Raw genomic sequence first — 20849 nt, forward strand, 5'->3', positions numbered from 1 at the left:
CCACAAAGTCCAGCTATTTTTTTTTTTTTTTTTTTTTTTTTTGTAGAGATGAGGTCTCCCTAAGTTGCCCAGGCTGGTCTCGAACTCCAGGGCTTAAGCAATCCTTCTGCCTTGGCCTCTTAAAGCACTGGTCTTACAGGCGTCAGCCACCACACTGGCCCTCTTTAACTTCTTTTCTCAATTTATTTTTTCCCTTCCTCCGTTTTCTATCTTCTTTATCTCTGAAAGCACCCACCAGCATCATCAGATAAATTTGCTACCACACTGGGTTTCTCCTTGACTAGTGACTCCCTCACTGTTCTATGTCAGCATTAATTATTTGAACAGCTACAGGGCCGAGAGAGCAGTCAGTAGAGAAGACTAGAGATGAAAGCTGAGACAGAGTTAGAGCTGGTAACTGATAAAGCTTTATTCCCGAGGAAACAAGAGGAAGCAGGCCCAGTGGTCTCAAGAGCATAGATCAAAAGAATAGCTTTGAGACAAGAAGTGAGGTTGGATACTCTTGAAACAGTTTAAGAAGAGAGTAAAGATGATCTTGACAACATTCAGAATTAGTACTTTTGATTTTCTCTGTAGTAGGAGGCAAGGTCATCTGTTAGTAGTTAAGCAGAGAGGAGTTTGGATAGGGTTTTGGGAAAGTGGTGAAGGTATGAAATAATAGGCTATGAGAGCAATAAGCAAGGCATCTATTCAAGACCAAGTGAAAAGAGTGCTGAAGAGTGCCAAGGATTCGGCTGCAACTGGAAACCAATCCTTTTGGCCATCTCTCTCCACGGTTAAGCAGAATTCTCCAGCAAGTTTGTAAGCATGGTCAATTTCTTTCCCAGCCCCCATTTTCTCTTGTGTATTACCACCTGAACTTTGCTTCCTTCTTTCCCTACCCAGCCTGCACTCCAAGTTCCATCACTTGTAATGCTTAGCAGCCAACATCCTCAAACCCTTTTTCCCTTATTTGTCTTTCTGTGGTTTCTCCTTTGCAATTCTCAAACCCTGGGACAGTTATAATAGAAGATGGGAGTGGTTAGTACTGTGGATTGAACCTTAGGAAACTGCCATTTTTATAGGTCAAACATGGTTAAATATCAGGGGATTTACTGAGGGATGAAAAGATGGAATTACCAGTTTCAGATTGCTAAGAGATTTGTACTCCTGTGTTGAGTGCTTGGAACCTGCTCAGAGTCCCAGGAGGCATCAGGGCCTAGTTAAAAGCTGCTGGTCATATCAGTATATCTGGAGACTTCCCCTATCTCAGCCTGGAGGAAGAAAAGTTCTCAAGCCTGATTAGGGCTCTAGCAGGAGACCTATTCTAATATTTCCTATTTTGTATTACTTTTTTCCTGGACAGGCACAGCATAAAGTTGTCAAGGATACAAACAAAATTCAAAACAAAAATGATGGGAGAAGAGGGTTTGGGAGCAGGTTTAAAGAAAAGGAAGAAAAAACCCATACAATGAGGCCTTGATTAGAAATGACAAACATAGCAATTGTTTTAACTAAAATTAAAGACAAAATATCAAAACAGATGTTTTCTCATTTAAAGCCCAGAACTTCATTTTTCATATCCTCTATAAGTTCCCAGTCATCCTTTCCCTTTGAAAATAGCCTATTATCCTCTCATCTAAGCCCAAAGTTGTACTATGTAAATACCAAATGTCCAAAGATAACTGAAACTACCTTAACTTGGAAGTTTTACCTTTGAGAAATTAGGAGAAACGACAGAGAAATGCTCCCAACTGTCTAGAAGGGAGATTAACATAATGAAGAAATGTCTCTAAACTCTTCAGACATCAACTGAAATTAGTCATATGGTGGCAATTGACAGGTACTATAATTTGAGCAAGGACTAAATGATAATAACAATATTAATATAAAAAGCTTTAATTATATCAATGATAATATCACAAATACCTTTTGCTAAACACTTGGAATACATTAATTTATTCTATCCAGAAAACTGAGACTCAGAGAGGTGGTCTTGCCCCTGGTCAACCAGCTAGTAATCTCTATGATTAGAACTTTGGTCAACTGACTCTAAAGCCAATGTCCATTCCTGTCTCACTACCTGACAACCACTAGGCATGACTCTGTGGCAGTAAAGGACCCTAAAGAATAGGATGGGTCTTCTAAAAACTAGAATTTCATTAGAAATTCTAGAGGAGAGGAAGAACATCCCAGTGCCTTTCTTAAACCAGAGACATTTTTCCCCTCTCGATATCATCATGGCCAAAATCTAATTATTATAAAATATCTGCAGAAAATTAAAACTAGAAACTCACAGGGACCCTACTAATGTTCTAAAGAAGGAAGCTTCAATGAGAACCAGGAGAGGAGAACCCCTATAGTGAGCTGTCAGGAAATTAATGGGAGACACAGCCTGTCTAATTTTCATGCAGGCAAACACCACCACAAATGCTTTCAAAGGTCAAGTTGCAGTGAGTGAGGTAATGCTGTTTGGAGAGTGAAACAAACATTACTTTGCTTTTGCTCTAAGATTTTTTTTTCTCATTTTTTGTTTTCCTTTTCCTTCTCTTAATTTTAATTTTTTTTTTTTTTTTTTTTTTTTTGCTCTTCTAAATCAAAATTGTTCTCACCACCCTCATTTTGCCCAGTCTCTGCGAAAAACATTTTATAGCCTCCCTTCAGCCTGCAGATTTCCTCAAGACCCTTCTGCTCAGGCAGACACTATTTTCTTACAAAGCTGGAGAGTTTTAGAGTGTGGAAAATGACGCTGGATTTGACTTGGCAGAACCAAGGGGGCAGAGAAGGTAAAAGAAGGGGAAAGAAGGGAAGGAAGGGTCTCCTGTCAAAATAATCCTGATTTTTAACCAATAACACAGCACAAATTAAGCATTTTCATAGATAGTCTCAACAGTTTTACAAGATTTTTTTTTCTCTTTTTCAAAATGTGCTTTCAACAGTCATGCTGTTTTCAAATGAACTGAAAGAAGTACTGTGTTCAGAAGGGACAAGGATGGGCTATAGCATATGACTGGACAGATACAAAAGCTGCTTTATTTAAATGTATGTTTGCCCTGGCAGGAATGTGGAGACCTACCTGTACATAATCCACACTTCGTCCCAGTGCTCTGAAGGCTGTGTACATGACTTCTCTTTTTCCACCCCATTTTTGCATGATGCAGATACTTTTGTTGGACAAGACCAATTGCGTTACGTGTTGCGAGCTTTCTTTATGTGACTCATCCGTCTCACCGGGACCCTTTTCATGGAAGTTGTTCTTCCAGATATAAGTGGCTGATTTGTCTCTGCCCATGACTTCACTGAAGATGTCCATCATGTAAAGGTCATCTTCTGAGTTCCCATCTATGACCATGACAACTTTAATCCCAGGGTAGGTTAGCCTTTTCACAGATTGCAAACATTTCCTTAAGTAGTCTGGATCTTCTTGATAGGCAGCGATGCAAAGGGCAACTGTTTTGTTCAACTTTATGGGGGTTTCTAGGGATTTTTTCATTTTTCGGTGCTCCAAAAAGGCAAACAGGCTTTGGATGATGAGGTGTGATGCCAAAAAGGCACCATACAGTCCAAAAGAGAAATAGTAATTATCCGTTTGGATAAACTGGTAGCCAACAATATAAGCAGCTGTGATTCCAAGGAGGAGAGAGACTCCAAAGAGTGTGGTTCCAATTATTCTCAGGATACATAGAAACCTCTCACAATGCATCTGTAATATAATCAAATGATACTCTTGGTTAACCATGATTGTCCCACACTTGTTATATACCTAGTATCATGGGGAGAGTTTAACACTCAGTTTCTCACCCAACTCATTGTGTGACTTTCTGCACTTCAGTTTGCTCATCTGCAAAATAGGGATAAGGATGCCCTTCTAGCATACCTCATAGAGTTATTTCAAGAGTCAAATGAGATGATGGTACAGGATACTACTGAAAACCATAATGTATTAAACAAATACTGCATACATTGCTTTAATGTGTTACATCACTTGCCTAAGGCTGTACTCTACATATGTGGTCATAGCCAGGCATGGACCCTGAAGTTTCTATCACCCAAAGCAGTCATTCTTCCATATAGTCCCCTCACCCCTTGATACTGGCCAGTGAACAAAATCCACTGGAGATCTTGCTAAATTTCTCATGTGTAATTTAATCTCACCTCCAATGTGTATTCCTCAACTTACATCCTTTCCATGCAGCCAGATGAAATTGGAGATCAGGATACTGGATTCTAGTACTAGCTCATTAACTAACTGTGTGACCTTAGGTGAGTCACCATACCTCTCTGGGTCTCAGTTGTTGTTTTGTAAAAATATCTGTTAAATGAGGGATTTTAGAATTGATTATTTCTGAAGTCCCCACTGACACTAAAAATCTTCCATCCCTAAATACCCTGCATAGATGTCTATCAAAGCCCCCATAATTCTGAATTATACTCCTTTGTTCCGACGTCTATCTCCTCCATCCGCCATCACCAATACTAGATGATTAGATCCTGAGCATCACGAACCTTACTGGAACACAGTAAACACAATAAATGTTTGTAGAAATAGTGAATAAAGGACAAATAACATCATGATTTATTTCAGCAAGTGAGTTTCCATCCTGTTAAAATCAATAGCACATTAGACCTGAAACACATTTCCACTCAATAATAGTCAGTTTTGCAGTCGTCCCTAAATTTTGTCTATCTCCTGAAAAAAGTTTTAAACAACTCAAGGACAAAAGGACCATTTTTCACAAAACATTTGTTATTTCCCAAAGGATTCATATTTCCCAAAGCATTTCCAGTGCTTAGCATTAAAGTGGTGGCTGGCAACCCTTTTTATTTTATTTTTTTCCTCCTGGAGTTTTATTTTCCTCCTCTTCCAAGGATGAACTATCAAAGAAGATATAACTGGTATAAATGCAATATCTTCATCTTTAGTCATTTGCATTCATTTTTGGGCTTTGCTCATATTTACATATATTCAGTGCTTAATGTTTTTAATTCAATTGATTTTTAAAAGCTAAATAAATTTATTTTAAATAGAAACTTAGACTAAGCAATTACCTTTGCAAAATCTTTTGCTTGATGTGCTTTTTATAATTTCCTAATCCACGCGTAAACTTAACACTGACTGTTTACACAGTATCCTCTAGACTGTTAACAGCTGCATGGCCACCACGTTGCTCAGCTCCAAGAGGCACCATTCACACAGTCACCTGCTATTCCCTGCAATTGTACATTGAGAAGATCCTAAGGGGATCTGCACTGTACTTTTGGGAAACCTTAGTGTGGCTTCTTACCAACTGTGTTACCTTTCCTTCCTGAGCATAGACTTGGTGTGGCCACGTCATTCCAGGCTTTGGAAATCTGAGATGTGCCACTTCCGGTAAGATCTTTTAAGAAAGAGAATATACCTCCTCTCATCTCTCTGGCCCTTCCACAGGCTTGATACACATATCAACAATGTTTTAGGGAATTGGAAAGCCCCAGGATAGATGGAGCTTGGTCCTTGGATTGCCATATGAAAGGGAGCCACCCACCAAACAGGAATACCTGCCAAGGACTCTTATGTTAGCACAAAATAATTTCTGGATTTTTATTTGTCCATTATGCATTCGGGGCTTAGTGTACTCCACTAGTATAACTTAAATAATGCAAAGCGCCCTGGAGATCAGGATTCTAGCTTGCGGACGTCACTTTCTTATTGTTGTTAAATGGAAATAACAGAACTTGTCAAAGACCCCACAGGGCTGTGGTGAGGAGCAAAATGGAACAGTGTTTATCAAGGTGTTTTTAAAAACCAGAAATGCATTGCAGCTTAAATGATCAGTTAACTAGGAAGCGAAAAAGCAAACATAACAAAAGGAAAATTGGTGTTCCACTTCTAGCAACTATATGGGACACCATAGTGTGTAATGTAGGAGTCTGATAAATGTAACCTTAACCCAAGTAGAAAGTTTAGACTGTTGGGGAATGGTGAAATGCTGAGTTTTCAGTGAAAGGCAGGCAAGTACAGCATCTCTTGTTAATTAACACAGCTGAGGGGATGCTGAAAACTCCCACATGGTACATTAACCAATGCCTGAAGGTGCTGGGAGCACCAGACTTGGAACTTGTCATTTCCAAGACGTGAGTCATTCTCACAAGAGTGAAAAATTTCAAGGGGACTAAATCACTTTGCCAGGGAGAAGCTTAAGTGTGTATTTAGCTTGTGTTTAAAATCACCATAGCCAGCAAAAGAACTGCCTGCCATTCTTTTCCATTATTCACATTTTCCTTGCTTTTATCAGCACACGTGGACATAGAGAGTGTTGACATAGCATCTGCTGGCCACAGCTGAAGTGGGAACACCCTCTTACATCATAAGACTCTACAGAATGTCCTTCTGAAGCTTAGGAAAAGTTACTAGCATACTACAGCAACGTGGCTAGAAGTGAACCTTTATACTTATGCGAGATATCTCAGTGCTGTCTAGTATGGCACACACAGCATCTTGGTACAGGCCAAAAGGCAAAAGGCACATGTTAGAGCCAGCTTTGCTGAGGGAATACATTGATCTCAGGGAATGACACATAGGACGTGTTTCTTTTTAATTTCCCCTGGGCAATTGCATTGATATGGGCACCATATGTTAGACTTTCTGAGACAATCCCCAATCCAAATACTCTGTTTCATAAGCATACTCTCCTTGTCAGACATAAGACTTTATAGTTAAATTGGAAAACAGAGTTAGTTCAATCCTAAATTATAACTACTTACTACTAGGTAGAAAGATGATTTTGAAATCTATATTCTCTAAATATTTAAAATTAAAAACTCAATATTTTTCCCCCAGTATGAGACTTTGGCCTAATAATTGATACCAAATATTTACTAACTTGTGTTCTCCAGAGAATTAGGCCAAACCAAGTGTTAAAGAACAGCTTCCTATACTATAATGTATATCATTATATATATCTCCACAAAGTCAATGGAGATATATAATCTGTTTTCACTAATGTGTCACAAGGACATAAAACACTGCCCAGCTTATAGCTGGTGTTCAGTAAATATCTGTTGAATGCATGAGTGCAAATTTCCTCCTCCTCCTCCTCATGATTATTATAATGGCAGCTAACATTTATTCATCATTTATTAGGTTTCAGGCAGTGGGGCAAGTTTTTCTTTTAAGCATAATCTTATTTACTCTTAATGACTTTGGGTGGTAAGCACATTATTAATCTCATGTTACAAATAACTGCATATAGTAAAGAAACCAAGACTCTGGGTATTTAATTAACTTGTCATAGTCAAAAAACTAGGAGTTGGATCCACACAGTGGCATAATGCCAGATAATTATTCTCAATAAATTTGCTGAATATATTTGAATCCTCATGACAAAATAGGTGGCATTCTTTTGTTTCTGGCTAATAAAATGTCATCGTATAAAGAAAGATTAGAAACAAACTTTGAAAATTGTTTCCCTACCTTTTTTTTTTTTTTTTTTTTTTTGAGATGGAGTCTCGCTCTGTCACCCAGGTTCCCATGCTGGAGTGCAGTGGTGCAGTCTCGGATCACTGCAACCTCCCCTTCCCGGGTTCAATCGATTCTCCTGCCTCAGCCTCCCATGTAGCTGGGACTACAGGCATGCACCTCCATGCCTGTGTAATTTTTGTATTTTAGTAGAGATGGGTTTCACCATGTTGGCCAGGCTGGTCTCAAACTCCTGACCTCAGGTGATCCGCCTGCCTTGGCCTTCCAAAGTGCTGGGATTACAGGCGTGAGCCACCACACCCGGCCTGAAAATTGTTTCCCTACTGTTATAGAAAATGGGAAATTGGCACTCACTCAAGTACAAACACAAGGCTAGCCAATACTGAGATTCTGGGCTCATGGACATGAAAAGTGGTTGTTTCAAAGGAAGAGCCTGGTTCCATCTATGCAATAGCAATTCTGCTCCTAATGCCAACAGCCAAAATCCTGTGTTACCATAAAAAAGGCACTAGTGTTCCCACTTCTTCCACCTGTGGAGCAGATACACGGCCTTGCTGTTGGCTCATATACCCAGTGGGACTCCTCAGATCACTAGACCTTGAAGCCATTTCCTCTCCCTTGACCTTTTTATATTAAGCAAAGAGCGAAATGTTGGATGAAAGGAGAATAACATCTACTCTCACTGCCCCAGTTCAACAGTGAGAATTGAGTTCAATGGAGTTACTCTAGTTTTTTTTTTTTTTTTTTGAGATGGAATTTCCCTCTTGTTGCCCAGGTTGGAGTGCAATGGCACGATCTTGGCTCACCACAACCTCCGCCTCCCGGGTTCAAGTGATTCTCCTGCCTCAGCCTCCCGAATAGCTGGGATTACAGGCATGCGCCACCACGCCCAAATAATTTTGTATTTTTATGAGAGACAGGGTTTCTCCATGTTGGTCAGGCTGGTCTCAAACTCCTGACCTCAGGTGATCCACCTGCCTTGGCCTCCCAAAGTGCTGGGATTACAGGTGTGAGCTACCGTGCCCAGCCAGAGTTACCCTAGTTTTCATAAGGTGGTCCTTCCATTTTGGATCTGGGAGAAGCTGAAATGAATTCAAATTTATTGAGTCAGCATCTGGGAAAGACTACAATTAGGTCTGATGATACCTCTTCTGGGAGGCCTTAGCTTATCTGTCCTTCTAAAGCAACTCCTCCACCCTTGCCCTCTCTTCGCCCCCTGCCATGCTCTCTCCCCTAAACCTGCTTGATTTTCTAAGTAGCATATATATATGGCCGTTGGCCGTAGAGTATACCTGTACATACTCTATGGCCAGGGGGGCTTGTGTAGTTCAATTATTTGGTTTGTCTTTGCATGAAAACCAGGGCTTGGCACATAGCAGGGACTCAATAAATACATTTTTAATAAATAAATAAGCCCATTTGGACTCAGGCAGTCAATGTAGACTGACAGACACAGGTCCTACCCCAATCTTTACTGCAGAGGCAGTGAATATGTGCTAGAGAGAACCAAGCCCTTAAGGGTACCCCTCAAATAGTCATTTTTTTTTTTAAGAAACCATCTCCATAATTTTTCACCCAGATGTCTAAAGGCAATGGTGATGGGGAGTCCCAGAACAGGTCTAGAAGGCCTTTGGAAAGCAAAGATAGAAAAGGCAGATTGTCCCCAAGAGCATTTACAAGTATTGTAAGTTGCAATCTGAGATATCTTATGAGCTCAGGGGTCAAGTTTGGGGCATCAACTTTTATCATCTTGAATTCCAGTATCCTTACAGTGTTTATTGTCCATTAATCCATATGCTGCTTTATATTTTGGCTCTAATGACTTGTGAGCATGTGTGCATGTATGTCTTGTCTCTTCAACTAAATAAATTATCTAGTATTAACCAGATTAGCAAATATTTTGAAGTCAGTTATACTGGTGTTCAAATCCCAGCTCTGCCATCTACTATCAATTTCAGGGAATTTGACCTCTGGAACCAGACTGAGTTGGGATAGAATACTGGCTCTTCCTTTTAGTGGCTGGATGACCTCGAGCAGGTTATACAACACTTGTCACTCTCCATCTATAAAATGGAGCTAATCATATTGACTCATAAAACAGATTGTGAGATTTAAAAAAGAAATCTAAGTACATATTTTAAAAAGAAATTATCAACAATTAGATCTTAGTGATGTTAGTTCCCTGCCAGTAACTACCTAATAACCCTGACTCTCCTTCCATTTAACCCATTACTTATGGGTTAACAAGTAATAACTATGGCATGATGAAAAGAATAGGAGGACTGGGAATCAGAAGAAATGGATTCAAGTCTGCACTCTGCCTCATATTAGCAACCTGGCTCAGACAAACCACTTGAGGGTTCTATGAATAAGTCATGTGTCCTTGGACAATTCAATTAATATCTTTGAACTTAAGTTGTAAAGTACACTTGTGTCTCTTCACGTTATATTTGAAAATCCACTGAAGACTAAGTTCAGTGTCTTTTCAACTTTTGGCCAAGTATTTAAACACACAAAGGCACAAAAGATGATGAGACATTTAAAGAATGTTTCTCTAATGAAGGCGTGAACTGGTTCTAAAACATAGGCTGTCTTTATGCATAAACTCATGTTGTATGGGAGAAGGGGCCATAGGCCTTAAATCATATGCATGATAATTAGAATTGGGAATATTTATCTAGGCTGGTGACAATAGCAAGGATAATAGAAATCTGCTTCTAAGCAGACATACTCAGGTCAGGTGGTAGCTATCTGCTGGCTAAGAGTGGATTAGGAAGGTATGGTGAACAAAAGGTTAAAAAGTAGTGGTTCCCAAATTTTGCTGTATATGCAAATTACCTGCAAATCCATAAAATTTACTGATCTATGGATCCCACATTTTGAGTTCATTGATATGGGCTGTGCCCAGGTCTTCACAAGTTTTAAAATCTCCTCCAGCAATTCAGCTATATAACAAAGTTTGGCAACCACTAGGTTAAAGTAAAATAAGACTTTCATGACCTCATTCACATTGATACCCATCCCTGATGTGTATTCCCTCTGCTACTGTCCGTAAGTACAAATTTGAGATAGGAGGACCCAAATGAAGTCTCCCTGCAGCAGTCTTCACATTACAGCGCATTACCCCCGGAACACAAATCATGAACCCTCCCAACTCCCCCTCCCAACCTCCCTTCTCCCCTTCTGACCTTCTTTTTCTCTCTGGCTTTTAAGTCTGCCTTTTTCTCTCCAGTCCCACTGCAGTCATCCTAGCAAAGACCCTTGAGCCAAGCTTCCAAGGTTAGTATACAAGCCTTTTTTACAGGACTTGTCATCCCAGCGGTGTCTGGGTTCAGAACTGTAGGTTTCAGATTTCTTTTCCTTTGCACCATCTATATTAACAAATTATTTCTAGGATGTGTGTTCTTCCAACTGCTCTACTGGTTCCTGAACTTCACCATCCTAAACTTAGTTCACAGTGTAGGGGAAAAAAATTACCAAATGAGTTGACATGGAATCTTAGTTTTATATGTACCTACATTGGCTCCTAGGAATTATATCTATAGGTCAAAACCCTACCTACAGAGCCAAATGTAGCACAAATGCCAAGTCTCTTTAGGAAATCTTTACTGATCTCTCTCAATCAGATGTGACTTCTCAATTTGAACTCCCATAAAACTTGACTAGTGCAGCTGCAGCATAAATTAGCATGAATTCAATTCAAGGGCATTGTATTCCAAGAATTATTGAATTAAATTCCATCCACACTCCTTATTAATTCACTTTGAGCGAATTGCTTAACTTTCCTGAGGCAAAGTTCTTTTACTTATAAAACTTTCTTTGCAGATTAAGATTAGATATATGTATGTAAACCATCTAGTTGAGTGCCTGAAACATACTAGACATGTGATAAACAATAGCTGTTGTTTCTTATGGGCCAGATCATATTTTGTCTATTTTAAAATTCCATTAAATACACTTTTAACTCATTTTTTAATTATCTGCAGTACAGATGTATTCAGTTAAGAGGCATTCATTAATAAATTTACTTAAATAAGAAAATATTTAACAGTGTGACTTTGCTATATTTAATTGACCCTGATCAGTAACATTCTCCTAGATTGTGGGAAAGGCAGTATATATATATGAACTCCACATGACCATTCAAAATAGACTTTTTTTTTTTGAGATAGAGCCTCACTCTGTCCCCCAGGCTGGAGTGGAGCGGTGAGATCTTGGCTCACTACAACCTCCACCTACCAAGTTCAAGAAATTCTCCTGCCTCAGCCTCCCGAGTAGCTGGGATTACAGGTGGCCACCACTACAGCTGCCTAATTTTTGTATTTTTAGTAGAGATGGGGTTTCACCATGTTGGCCAGGCTGGTCTTGAACTCCTGACCTCAGGTGATCTGCCCTCAGCCTCCCAAAGTGCTGGAATTACAGGCGTGAGCAAAATATGCTTAAATAATTTAAAGCTGTATGCAGTAGGATAATACTCTACACCGATTGCTGCTAGAGGGGGAAGGATAAAACACCAAGTTGGGGTGATGGAAATGAGTTTTCTCTACAGGTAACTGTCCCTCCACTCCGTTGGCATACCAGCCGCCACCAACTCTGTCATTGACAGGAACACAGCATGGGTTTGCATGGATAAAAAGGAGAACCCAGAAGGAGACATGGGGGTTATACTCTGTCTTCTCATTACTTTAACTTAGGGATCACACTTCATACAAGAGCCAGGAAGCTAATAATGTAACAAACTACTTGTTCTTAGACTTTGAAAGTAACTGTGTAATATAACTTTGAAAAAGGGTATGTCTACCTTGATCCATAGACAAAGGACTTTCCCCAGAGTGCCAACAATAGGAAATAAATGAACCAGTGACAAGTGTTTAAAAATTCAAGAAAAAAAAATTTTTTAAAATCTTACCTAGTAAGGAAACCATGTATGGGAAAGTATTTATGAAATTCACTACTATGGGGCTATATTCTACAGACCTAACAAAAATGAGTGGTTCCAACTAACTTACTTTCTAGTAACAGTTTCTTACTCACTTGTTGCACAATTCCCAATTTCCAGGAAGGTAGCTGACTAAATATCTTTGCTTTGTGGAAAGTGACATTAGAATTTAATGCTAGTCACTGATTTGTTAAGTCCTTGAATTTTTATAAACTACGTAACTTTCTTTGATAAAGGGATTCGACTCCAGGTACACTACAAGCAACTCAGGTAATATGCATTTGTCAGCACGTCTACAATATATTTTTCTATTTACCTGACTCAGGTGATATCTAAGAAAAAAGAAATAGGGGAGATGATACTTTAGTTACAATATTTTGTTCTAGAAATGTCCACTTAAAAATCAGAATTATCTGTCCCAGAATTGGAAACACATACAAAACATAATATATAAATGCAACAGGTACCTTGAAGTGCTAAATTGTCATTGAAAATGTAAAAGAATCGCCAAACTATTGGGAAAACTTTTGGTGGAGTATGATGGGTACTCAAAATACAGTACCTCAGCTGTACTGTAATCTTATTAAGCTCTAGAAAAATGTGGTGAAAACTAATTTAATGAATGAGTCAACTTGCACACATTGGAAGGAAATAAAAATTCAGAATTTAAAAGTTCTTTTCAATTCAAGTCATAGAACTATAAAACTTAAAATTGTGTCTACAAAGAGGTTGACGGACTTGGATCTATAGAAATACATATTTTAATTTTAAACCTAGCATCGTGAATGTAAATATGTGTTGACTGTTAAAAGCTTTATTCTTAAAATAACCTTTTTAAAAAATAATAACCTGGTTTAATACCGCCAGAAGTACTTATCATATATGCCTTAACCGCAGTGAGAAATCTGAGCCAAAGCCTTGGAATGTACAATGAGCAGTGAAGTTGTCTCCCTCTTAACAGGCGGCCTCACTCCTTCAGCAAAGCCCATCTACTAACTTCCTTCTCTTTACTCTAACACTGAGCTGATGGTCTATATATACTCAGGCCTCCAGCTGGGGGAAGCCCTTGGTGGCCAATCGGGGCGTCCCTATCTATTGCGTCACACCTCCCCCCTGCGTGTGACGTCAAAGGCAATCCCAGCCCAGACACGTGGGTTGGAGCAGCGTCGCGTTTCTGGGCAATTGCTCCTGAGACCCAACAGGCAGCAACGGTCCCAAGGGTGAGGAAGCGGGCAGGGAGGGGCTGATGGGGCTTCTACACGTTCCCTCCCATAGCTGGGCTGCTGCAGCTCGTTCGCCCCAGAGGCGCGCGGTGTCCCTGAGTCCAAGTACTCAGCGCGGACGTTTGGGGGACGGAGGGAGAGGCGCTAGGGGAAACTGGCACCTAAGACTGTGTAATAGGACCCGGGTCGTGCAAGCCCTCCTCCCCAGGCACCGCCCCTGTGCTCCCAGCGCCTCTTTGCAGCTTTAATTATCCTTTCAGCGCCGTTCCCCCGCGGCTGCGTTTCCGTGGTCAGAGGAAAAAGGCTTTCTCGCCTCCCGGTTCTCACCCTCATACAGACCCTCCTTTCAGACCCGCCCTCCTGTTCACAGGGACCCATTTCGGAGCCCTGGCTCACACTGGGCGGGAACTGGGGTGACGAATTCCGCCCAAGGTGTTGATTATCGATCCCAACCCAGCCTCTGGCTTCCCTCCCACCTCCACCCCAGCTCCCGCAGGCCCCTCGCCCCCTTCATCGGCTGGGCGCTCGAGACGGCGCCCACAGATCTCCCACCGGGCAGTGTCCCCAGCTGCAGCTGAGGAGAGAAGCGCCGGCGTGCGCGGTGCCACGTCGGAATTGGCTCTGGGGACGTTGCAGCTGCCGAAGCGCAGCGCGCGGTCCCCACGCACGCCCTGCCCCCGGGCGGCCGGCGGGCTGGCCCGGCGCGCAGAGGAGGGATGCGCGCCCTCCTCCCGCTCCCATCTGCGGGTGCCACCGCCTGCGTCAGGGACCCCTGGCCCGAGTAAGGCTTCCGGAGCTGAGCTGAGCCCAGACTGACGAGCCTGACACTTTAATGGGGTGCGGGAAGTGCAAAGGAGGGGAGGCCCGGGAAAGGGGGGAGTGGCCGAGAGGGGATGGTAGCTGCGAGGAGGTAGAGAAGGACCCTCCTTCTCCAGGGTCCCAGCTTGTCGGAGCTGGAAGCCCAGATTGCTTAACCCTTTGCATTCCCAGCAAGAAGCGACTTTCTCACTTAAAAGTAAAACGCGCTAGGCTATTCCAGTTTTTGTCCCCACAGTGTGTGTGTGTGGGAAAAAAAGAAGGGAAGGGGTGGGGGCGGCTGTGCAGAATGCATTTTCCTTACATTGGGAATTCTTGTTTCCTAACTCAGGAGCCCCTCTGCTGCTCCGGAAGATGCAAAATGGAAAAGTACATCTGGGGACGTGCAGCCTTCCCCAGGCAGAGAGGTTACCTGTGTTTCCAGAAAGGCAGCGGATTTCTGGCGACAGCCGCAGAGATGGGAAAAGAGGGCTATGTTGCTAAGCCTGACAGTGACCTGAAATATTCCCTGATCTTCAGTCTGTTGGAAATTTTTAAACTTTCAACTTTTCTATCGAAACTGGCTTAAAATTTTTAAAACAATTATATGGATAATTTCTTCCTTCTCCCTGGCCTATTGGAGGACTTTCATCCTTCACCAAAACGCGCCAGTGTAACGTACCTTGTTCAGCTCTTGGTCATAAAGTCGTCCTCAGCCTGTCTGTGTGGTCCCGGAGGGTCGGTGGCGGGCAGTTTCCAAAATTGAGGTAATAAGAGATCAGATGAATTTGAGACGACCGGCCAAAAAAAATAAGAAATTTAAAAACAACATTTAAAAAGGCTAGGGGAGTCTTAAATGTTTGATTCTTCCCCACTTTAAAAAATAATTTCACTAATATTCTCTTTATGTTTCCTTTGCACTTCAGTCTAATTCTTAAAAAAATTATGCTTTAAAAATAAATTAACTTTTCTTTTTTTTTTCTTTTTGCTTCAGTCTTTCTGCCCCCGATAACAGAAAATCTCTTTTTCGTCTTAAAAAAAAAAAAAAAAAAAAAAAGCCTGTGGAAGACTCAGCAGAACCCAGGAAGCGCAGAATCGGGAGAAAAGTCTTTGGCTGGGGCTGTTTCAAGTCTCTGGTTCAATGGGCTGCTTGGAGCCAGGACTGGGTAATTCTTTCCAGACGTCTTGACTTCTCCTTCCTCGCCGTTGTTGCCTTTCTGCCTCCTCCAACTTAAGGGGGTCTTAACAAGTGAGCTGGTGGGTGTTTTAATAGGGCGGCGGAGGGAGTGGGGGGGTGAGGGAAGTGGAGAGGGAGGTGTGGACTGGGGAACCCTGAGGGGAGGGAACTGGGAGCGCGGGCGGGCGGGAGGGCGGGAGGCGGGGAGGGGGAGAGGGAGAGAAAGAAATTGGCCATTCAAAGCCTTCTCTGAGCTAGAGGCCGGTTCTAAACTCCAATGAATTCAATTAACGATTGCTAACGTGTGCAGAGAAATGCAAGACACATAGGGGGCCACCACCTGATTCCCTACTCTCCTCTGGCGGCGGAGGTGGGAGCCCTCGCCTCTTGGATTTCCCTGAACTCCCGCGTTACAAGTTCCCTCCAAGCGATAAACTCCCTGTTGCGCTTAAGTAATTTGTTTTAAGCCAAATGGTGCCCTTCAGCTAAGTAACCGACCCGAGGAGGAACAGTTGGGAGGGGTGTGTGCACGTGTGTGTGTGTAAGTGTGCGCGTGTGTGTGTACCTGGAGCCTTCGACAGCCTGCTGGGACTCTAAAAAGACCGCGCTGGTCCACCACTCGTTAACCCTTTCTTCCCGCCAACTCAAAAGTTTCTGAGCTGACGTCAAGTGTCAAAGCTTTCTCATAAAGAGGTTTCTGCCGTGGGTGGGCGGAAAAAATAGAAAAGTAATTATATGTATGTTTTTGCTCAACCTGGTCCCCTAACGTAAAAATACTCAAACAGCGCGCATTAAAAATAAAATAATAAAAATTGTTTTCTGGAGGACTTATATTTAGCCATCTTGAAGGAAATGGCTTAACTGGCTTTCGCTTCTTGCAAGCCTTCTGCAAAGTTAACGAGTAAAAATAGGTCTTGCTTGGAGATGGCCTTTCCTCGTCGTTTTCACAATGCCCCAAGGCTGGGTAGAGTGCGTTTTTTGGTTACTCCTCCCCCTACCACGCCGCCTCCTTTCTTTCTTTTGGTCCTTGCCAACAAGCCTGCTGATGACTTACGATGCACAGTAGGTGGCACTGTTTAGGAAAAAATGAGAGTGACTTTACAAATTAACCAACTTGGTCTTGGGAGATTGCGCTGAAATTGTTATAGGGTAAAACAGATTTTTCTTTCTTCCCCTTCCAAGGATCTTCTGAGGGGTAGACTTCTTTGGAACTCGACAGGACCTTGAAGTCTGGGTTCTTAGTCCTTATCACATATATGGGCTGTAATGAATAAGTCTAAACGGAAAAATCGAATAAACTGGAAATGATGCTTTCACCACGTCGCACAAGGTGTAGTGTTGGGGGATGTGATTAGAGGTCAAGCGTTTTACTGCAATACCAGGTAGTCAGCCATCCCAGTCCCCAGGGGCCGACCTGCAAAGTACTGCGCGTTTCCGCCCCCCTTCCCACCCCCACACGCAGCGGTTACACCTCTGGGAAGCATTACCTTGGCCTGATGACTTCACGCTGCTGAGGGGAACCCACTGATTTCCCCCAGCAAACCTTCACGCTTCAGCCTTTGTTTGAACTCCGCCTTAGGTGGTTCAACTCTTCGAGAGACTGGCTTAAATTTCAGAGCACAATTTCATCCCGCTTAATCAGACTCGAGCTTCCTGATTCAGTTTTTCGGTAGTTTTCAAATGCTAAATTATAATTTTAAATATATAACCTAACTTCTGTACTCTGACATATAACGTGGATTAAACTGATTTAGAGGTAGAGTGGAAATTGTGGGGTGCCAAGTGTCTCGCTGTGAGGCCCCAGGGGGACACTTAACCTCCCAGCTCTAAACTTTCATGAATATGATACGTAATGCAGGAATACCTATTATTGCTTACTAGCATTTAACTGGCTGTGCTAATAGTTCAAGCAAGAAGCACATTTACTAAACTGGTTTTCTTTATTATAGAAAAACACATTTGTTGTTTCTCGCCTCTGACTTGTAATTCATGACCCATGAGACAGAAGTAAAATGTTCTCTGACTGCAAATAGATGTAAAAGCTGATTATACAGCTACACATTTCTGGCATCCTCCCATCTCCACCCCAAAGAAAGAGGTAAGAGACTCATACAATGTGAAGCCAGAGGTGAAAATTATTTGAAAGCAAACTTTCAAGTTTGAGAGAGACTTTCCATTCAAATCCTATCTTTGATGTTTGCTGTTTGTGAGATCCTAGAAGCATATTTCACCTCTCTGGATCTTCATTTCCTGGTTGATAAATGGAGAAAATAGCTACAAAGTGGTTTTGATGATATAATGTGTTAAATTATATTAAGAGCTTAGCTCAGTGCCTGCAACATTGTGGGTATTCAGAAAAATATTAGTACTGCGCTCTTTTCCTGGCCTTCTCTTCCTTAAATTATTCTTGGTGAGAATTAACCATGGTTTCATTCTAGGTTCTCTTATTTGACCTACTTCAGCTTTCTACTGTCCCCTCACTTTTTTATTTTTATTTTTTATAGACATGGGGTCTCACTATGTTGCCCAGACTGATCTCAAACTCCTCCCGGGCTCAAGCAATTCTTCTTCTTCTACCTTCCAAAGTGCTGGGATTATAGGTGTGAGCCACTTTGCCTGGCCCCTTCACTCTTTTAGATTGACTTAGTCAGTGCCCATGAATATATCCCAGACATTCACATTTAATGCAACTTCTTTTCTGAGTCTCAGGCCAAAATTACAACTATCGGTCATGGAGTACTGACTCACAAGCACCAAATTAAGAGACATTAAGATCCAGTTTCACAAATAAGCTATGGCACCAACCAACTGAATAACATTAGATAACTCACCCTTAGCTTTCTATCTTACAGGAGCTGTTTGGATCAGAAGATGACATCCTTTCACCCATCCCTTTCAGGTTTTGACATCCTAAAATGTACCTTATGGAACCCATACCTGTTATGTTTTCACCTGTACAAGGCAACAGAGAAAACATGGTAGTTTTCACTTCAGTAGCTGTGACTTAGCAATATGTTGTTGCTGACCTCCATCCCACAGCACAAAATATGTTTTTATGTCTGAGAGACAAAGTGTCCAGAACAAGGATTTAGTACCTTCATAATCCTCTGTATATGTGGTTCTAGAACTTTTGGTAAATAAACTCTTTATACTCTTAATAATTATTGAGAACCTCAAAAAAAAGTTTATATGTTGTATCTATCAATATTTACCACATTAGACATTAAAGCTGACTTAAAAAGTTTTAAAATACTTAAGTCATTTAAAGTAATAATAAATGCAGTTACATACCAACTTAATAACATTTTGTGAAAATAGCTATTTTTCAAAACCTAAAGTGAGAAAAGTGGCATTGTTTTCCATTTTTGCAAATCTCTTTGCTGTCTATCTGATAGAAGACAGCTGGATTCTCCTATGTGCTTTTCCATTCAATTGTTGTTTTGATTGAAGTATATGAAAAAAATCTGGTGTCATACACATACATAATTGGGAAATGGAAGAGTATTTACACAGGCTTTTTTAGATATTCCTCCTGTATACTACATCACAACTTGGTAAGCTGCAATGTTGTGAATTGGCCCAGGGCTTGGCCCTCTGAAAATTTGCTGAAAATCACTGACATGAAGTAGATTAATAGGATAAAAGGCATATACATTTATTTAATGTGTGTACACAGTGGCCTTTAGAATGAAGACCCAAAGATACAGAAGAAATTGTCTGTTTTTATGCTTGACAAAGAATGGACAGCCATGTAGAAATAGAATAGGACAAAAAGGGCATAATCTAATGCTAGCTGACTGAGTGAGGAAGCCTAGCAAGGCCTGTCAGTGTGTACTCAGTATGAATGAATTTTGTGTACTCTGATAATACATTCAAATCTGTTTATGTACTCTGATAATACATTGAAATCTGTTGTTCTGTCTTACACTTTAAATGCATCTTTTATAACCATTTATGAATTTGTAATATTGTGTATTGATTATCTAAAAAATACAGGTCCAATGAGTTATTTTTATTTTATTATTATTATTATTATTTTTTTTTTTTTTTTTTTTTTTTTTTTTTTTTTTTTTGAGACGGAGTCTCACTCTATCACCCAGAGCTGGAGTGTAGTGGTATGATCTTGGCTCACTGCAAGCTCCGCCTCCCGGGATCACGCCATTCTCCTGCCTCAGCCTCCCGAGTAGCTGGGACTACGGGCACCCGCCACCATGCCCTGCTAATTTTTTTGTATTTTTAGTAGAGACGGGGTTTCACCATGTTAGCCAGGATGGTCTCGATCTCCTGACCTTGTGATCTGCCCACCTCGGCCTCCCAAAGTGCTGGAATTACAGGCGTGAGCCACTGAGCCCGGCCAGGTCCAATGAGTTATGCAGATTTTCTAAGTGTTGACACATTTCATTTTTGATAACACAAAAGCTCACAATCATTAATATTACCACCAATCCTATCCAGTGTTTTCAAATATAAAGAATCTGTCATGCCCATGGTGGCAAATACAAGTTCCCCAAAATTCTCATTTTCTCTTGAAAGCTCACATATTATCGTTGGCAACAAATACTGTCAGTTGCTTGCATTGTGGTGACAGGTTGACTTCATTCAATTAAAAAAAATGGCTTCCAAATGCCCACATTTGAATAATAGTAATTTGTCTGTTAATTATTCTTTCAAGTAAAAATTATGTTCCATGATAAAAGTGGCCAGCTAGGCTTGCAACTCAATCACACGAGAAAGCTTTTCCTCTAGATAACCAGGGTAGCTTGGTGTGCAGCAGACGTCTTTACTGTGTCCTATTTCTTCACACAGAATGTTAAAAAGCCAAATACTCAAGGATTAAAATTTAATAAAATTAAAACTATTGGCTGGGCGCAGTGGCTCACACCTGTAATCCCAGCATTTTGGGAGGCTGAGGTCGGGAGTTCGAGATCAGCCTGACCAACATGGAGAAACCCCATCTCTACTAAAAATACAAAATTAGCTGGGCATGGTGGCGCATGCCTGTAATCCCAGCTATTTGGGAAGCTGAGGCAGGAGAATCGCTTGAACCTGTGAGGCGGAGGTTGTGATGAGCCAAGATCATACTCTAGCCTGGGCAACAAGAACGGAAATCCATCTCAAAAAAAACAAAAACAAAAACAAAACAATTTACTGCTTTATCAAGGATCTTCTTAAATGAAACTTGCCATTTATTTCCTAGTGACGGCTTGGGGGTAAAGCATGTGAGAATGACTGTTAGTACAGTTTGCTACCACTATTTTCCAGCTAAGGCACTATCAG

At 41.2% G+C, this 20849-nt stretch overlaps 1 protein-coding gene and 1 long non-coding RNA gene across 2 annotated transcripts in view; one reads left to right on the top strand and one right to left on the bottom strand.

The window, feature by feature from the left end:
* The window catches only part of HAS2 (hyaluronan synthase 2), a 29084-nt gene extending 13445 nt beyond the window's left edge, over window positions 1-15639 (bottom strand). The window contains exons 1-2 of the mRNA XM_055287143.2: window positions 15078-15639; window positions 3056-3682 (exon numbers count right to left, since the gene is read on the bottom strand). Coding sequence (XP_055143118.1) covers window positions 3056-3682 — 627 coding nt within the window. The 5' untranslated portion in view covers window positions 15078-15639. The remainder of the gene's footprint in view (window positions 1-3055; window positions 3683-15077) is intronic.
* A 1270-nt stretch (window positions 15640-16909) lies between these two features.
* Window positions 16910-18173, top strand: LOC129486764 (uncharacterized). The gene is made up of 3 exons (XR_010121941.1): window positions 16910-17241; window positions 17522-17670; window positions 18077-18173. It is a non-coding gene; the product is annotated as an uncharacterized lncRNA (long non-coding RNA).
* The last annotated feature ends 2676 nt before the right edge of the window (window positions 18174-20849 follow it).

Source organism: Symphalangus syndactylus, chromosome 7 (genome assembly GCF_028878055.3).
Source record: "Symphalangus syndactylus isolate Jambi chromosome 7, NHGRI_mSymSyn1-v2.1_pri, whole genome shotgun sequence".
NCBI classification, from domain to species: Eukaryota; Metazoa; Chordata; class Mammalia; order Primates; family Hylobatidae; genus Symphalangus; species Symphalangus syndactylus.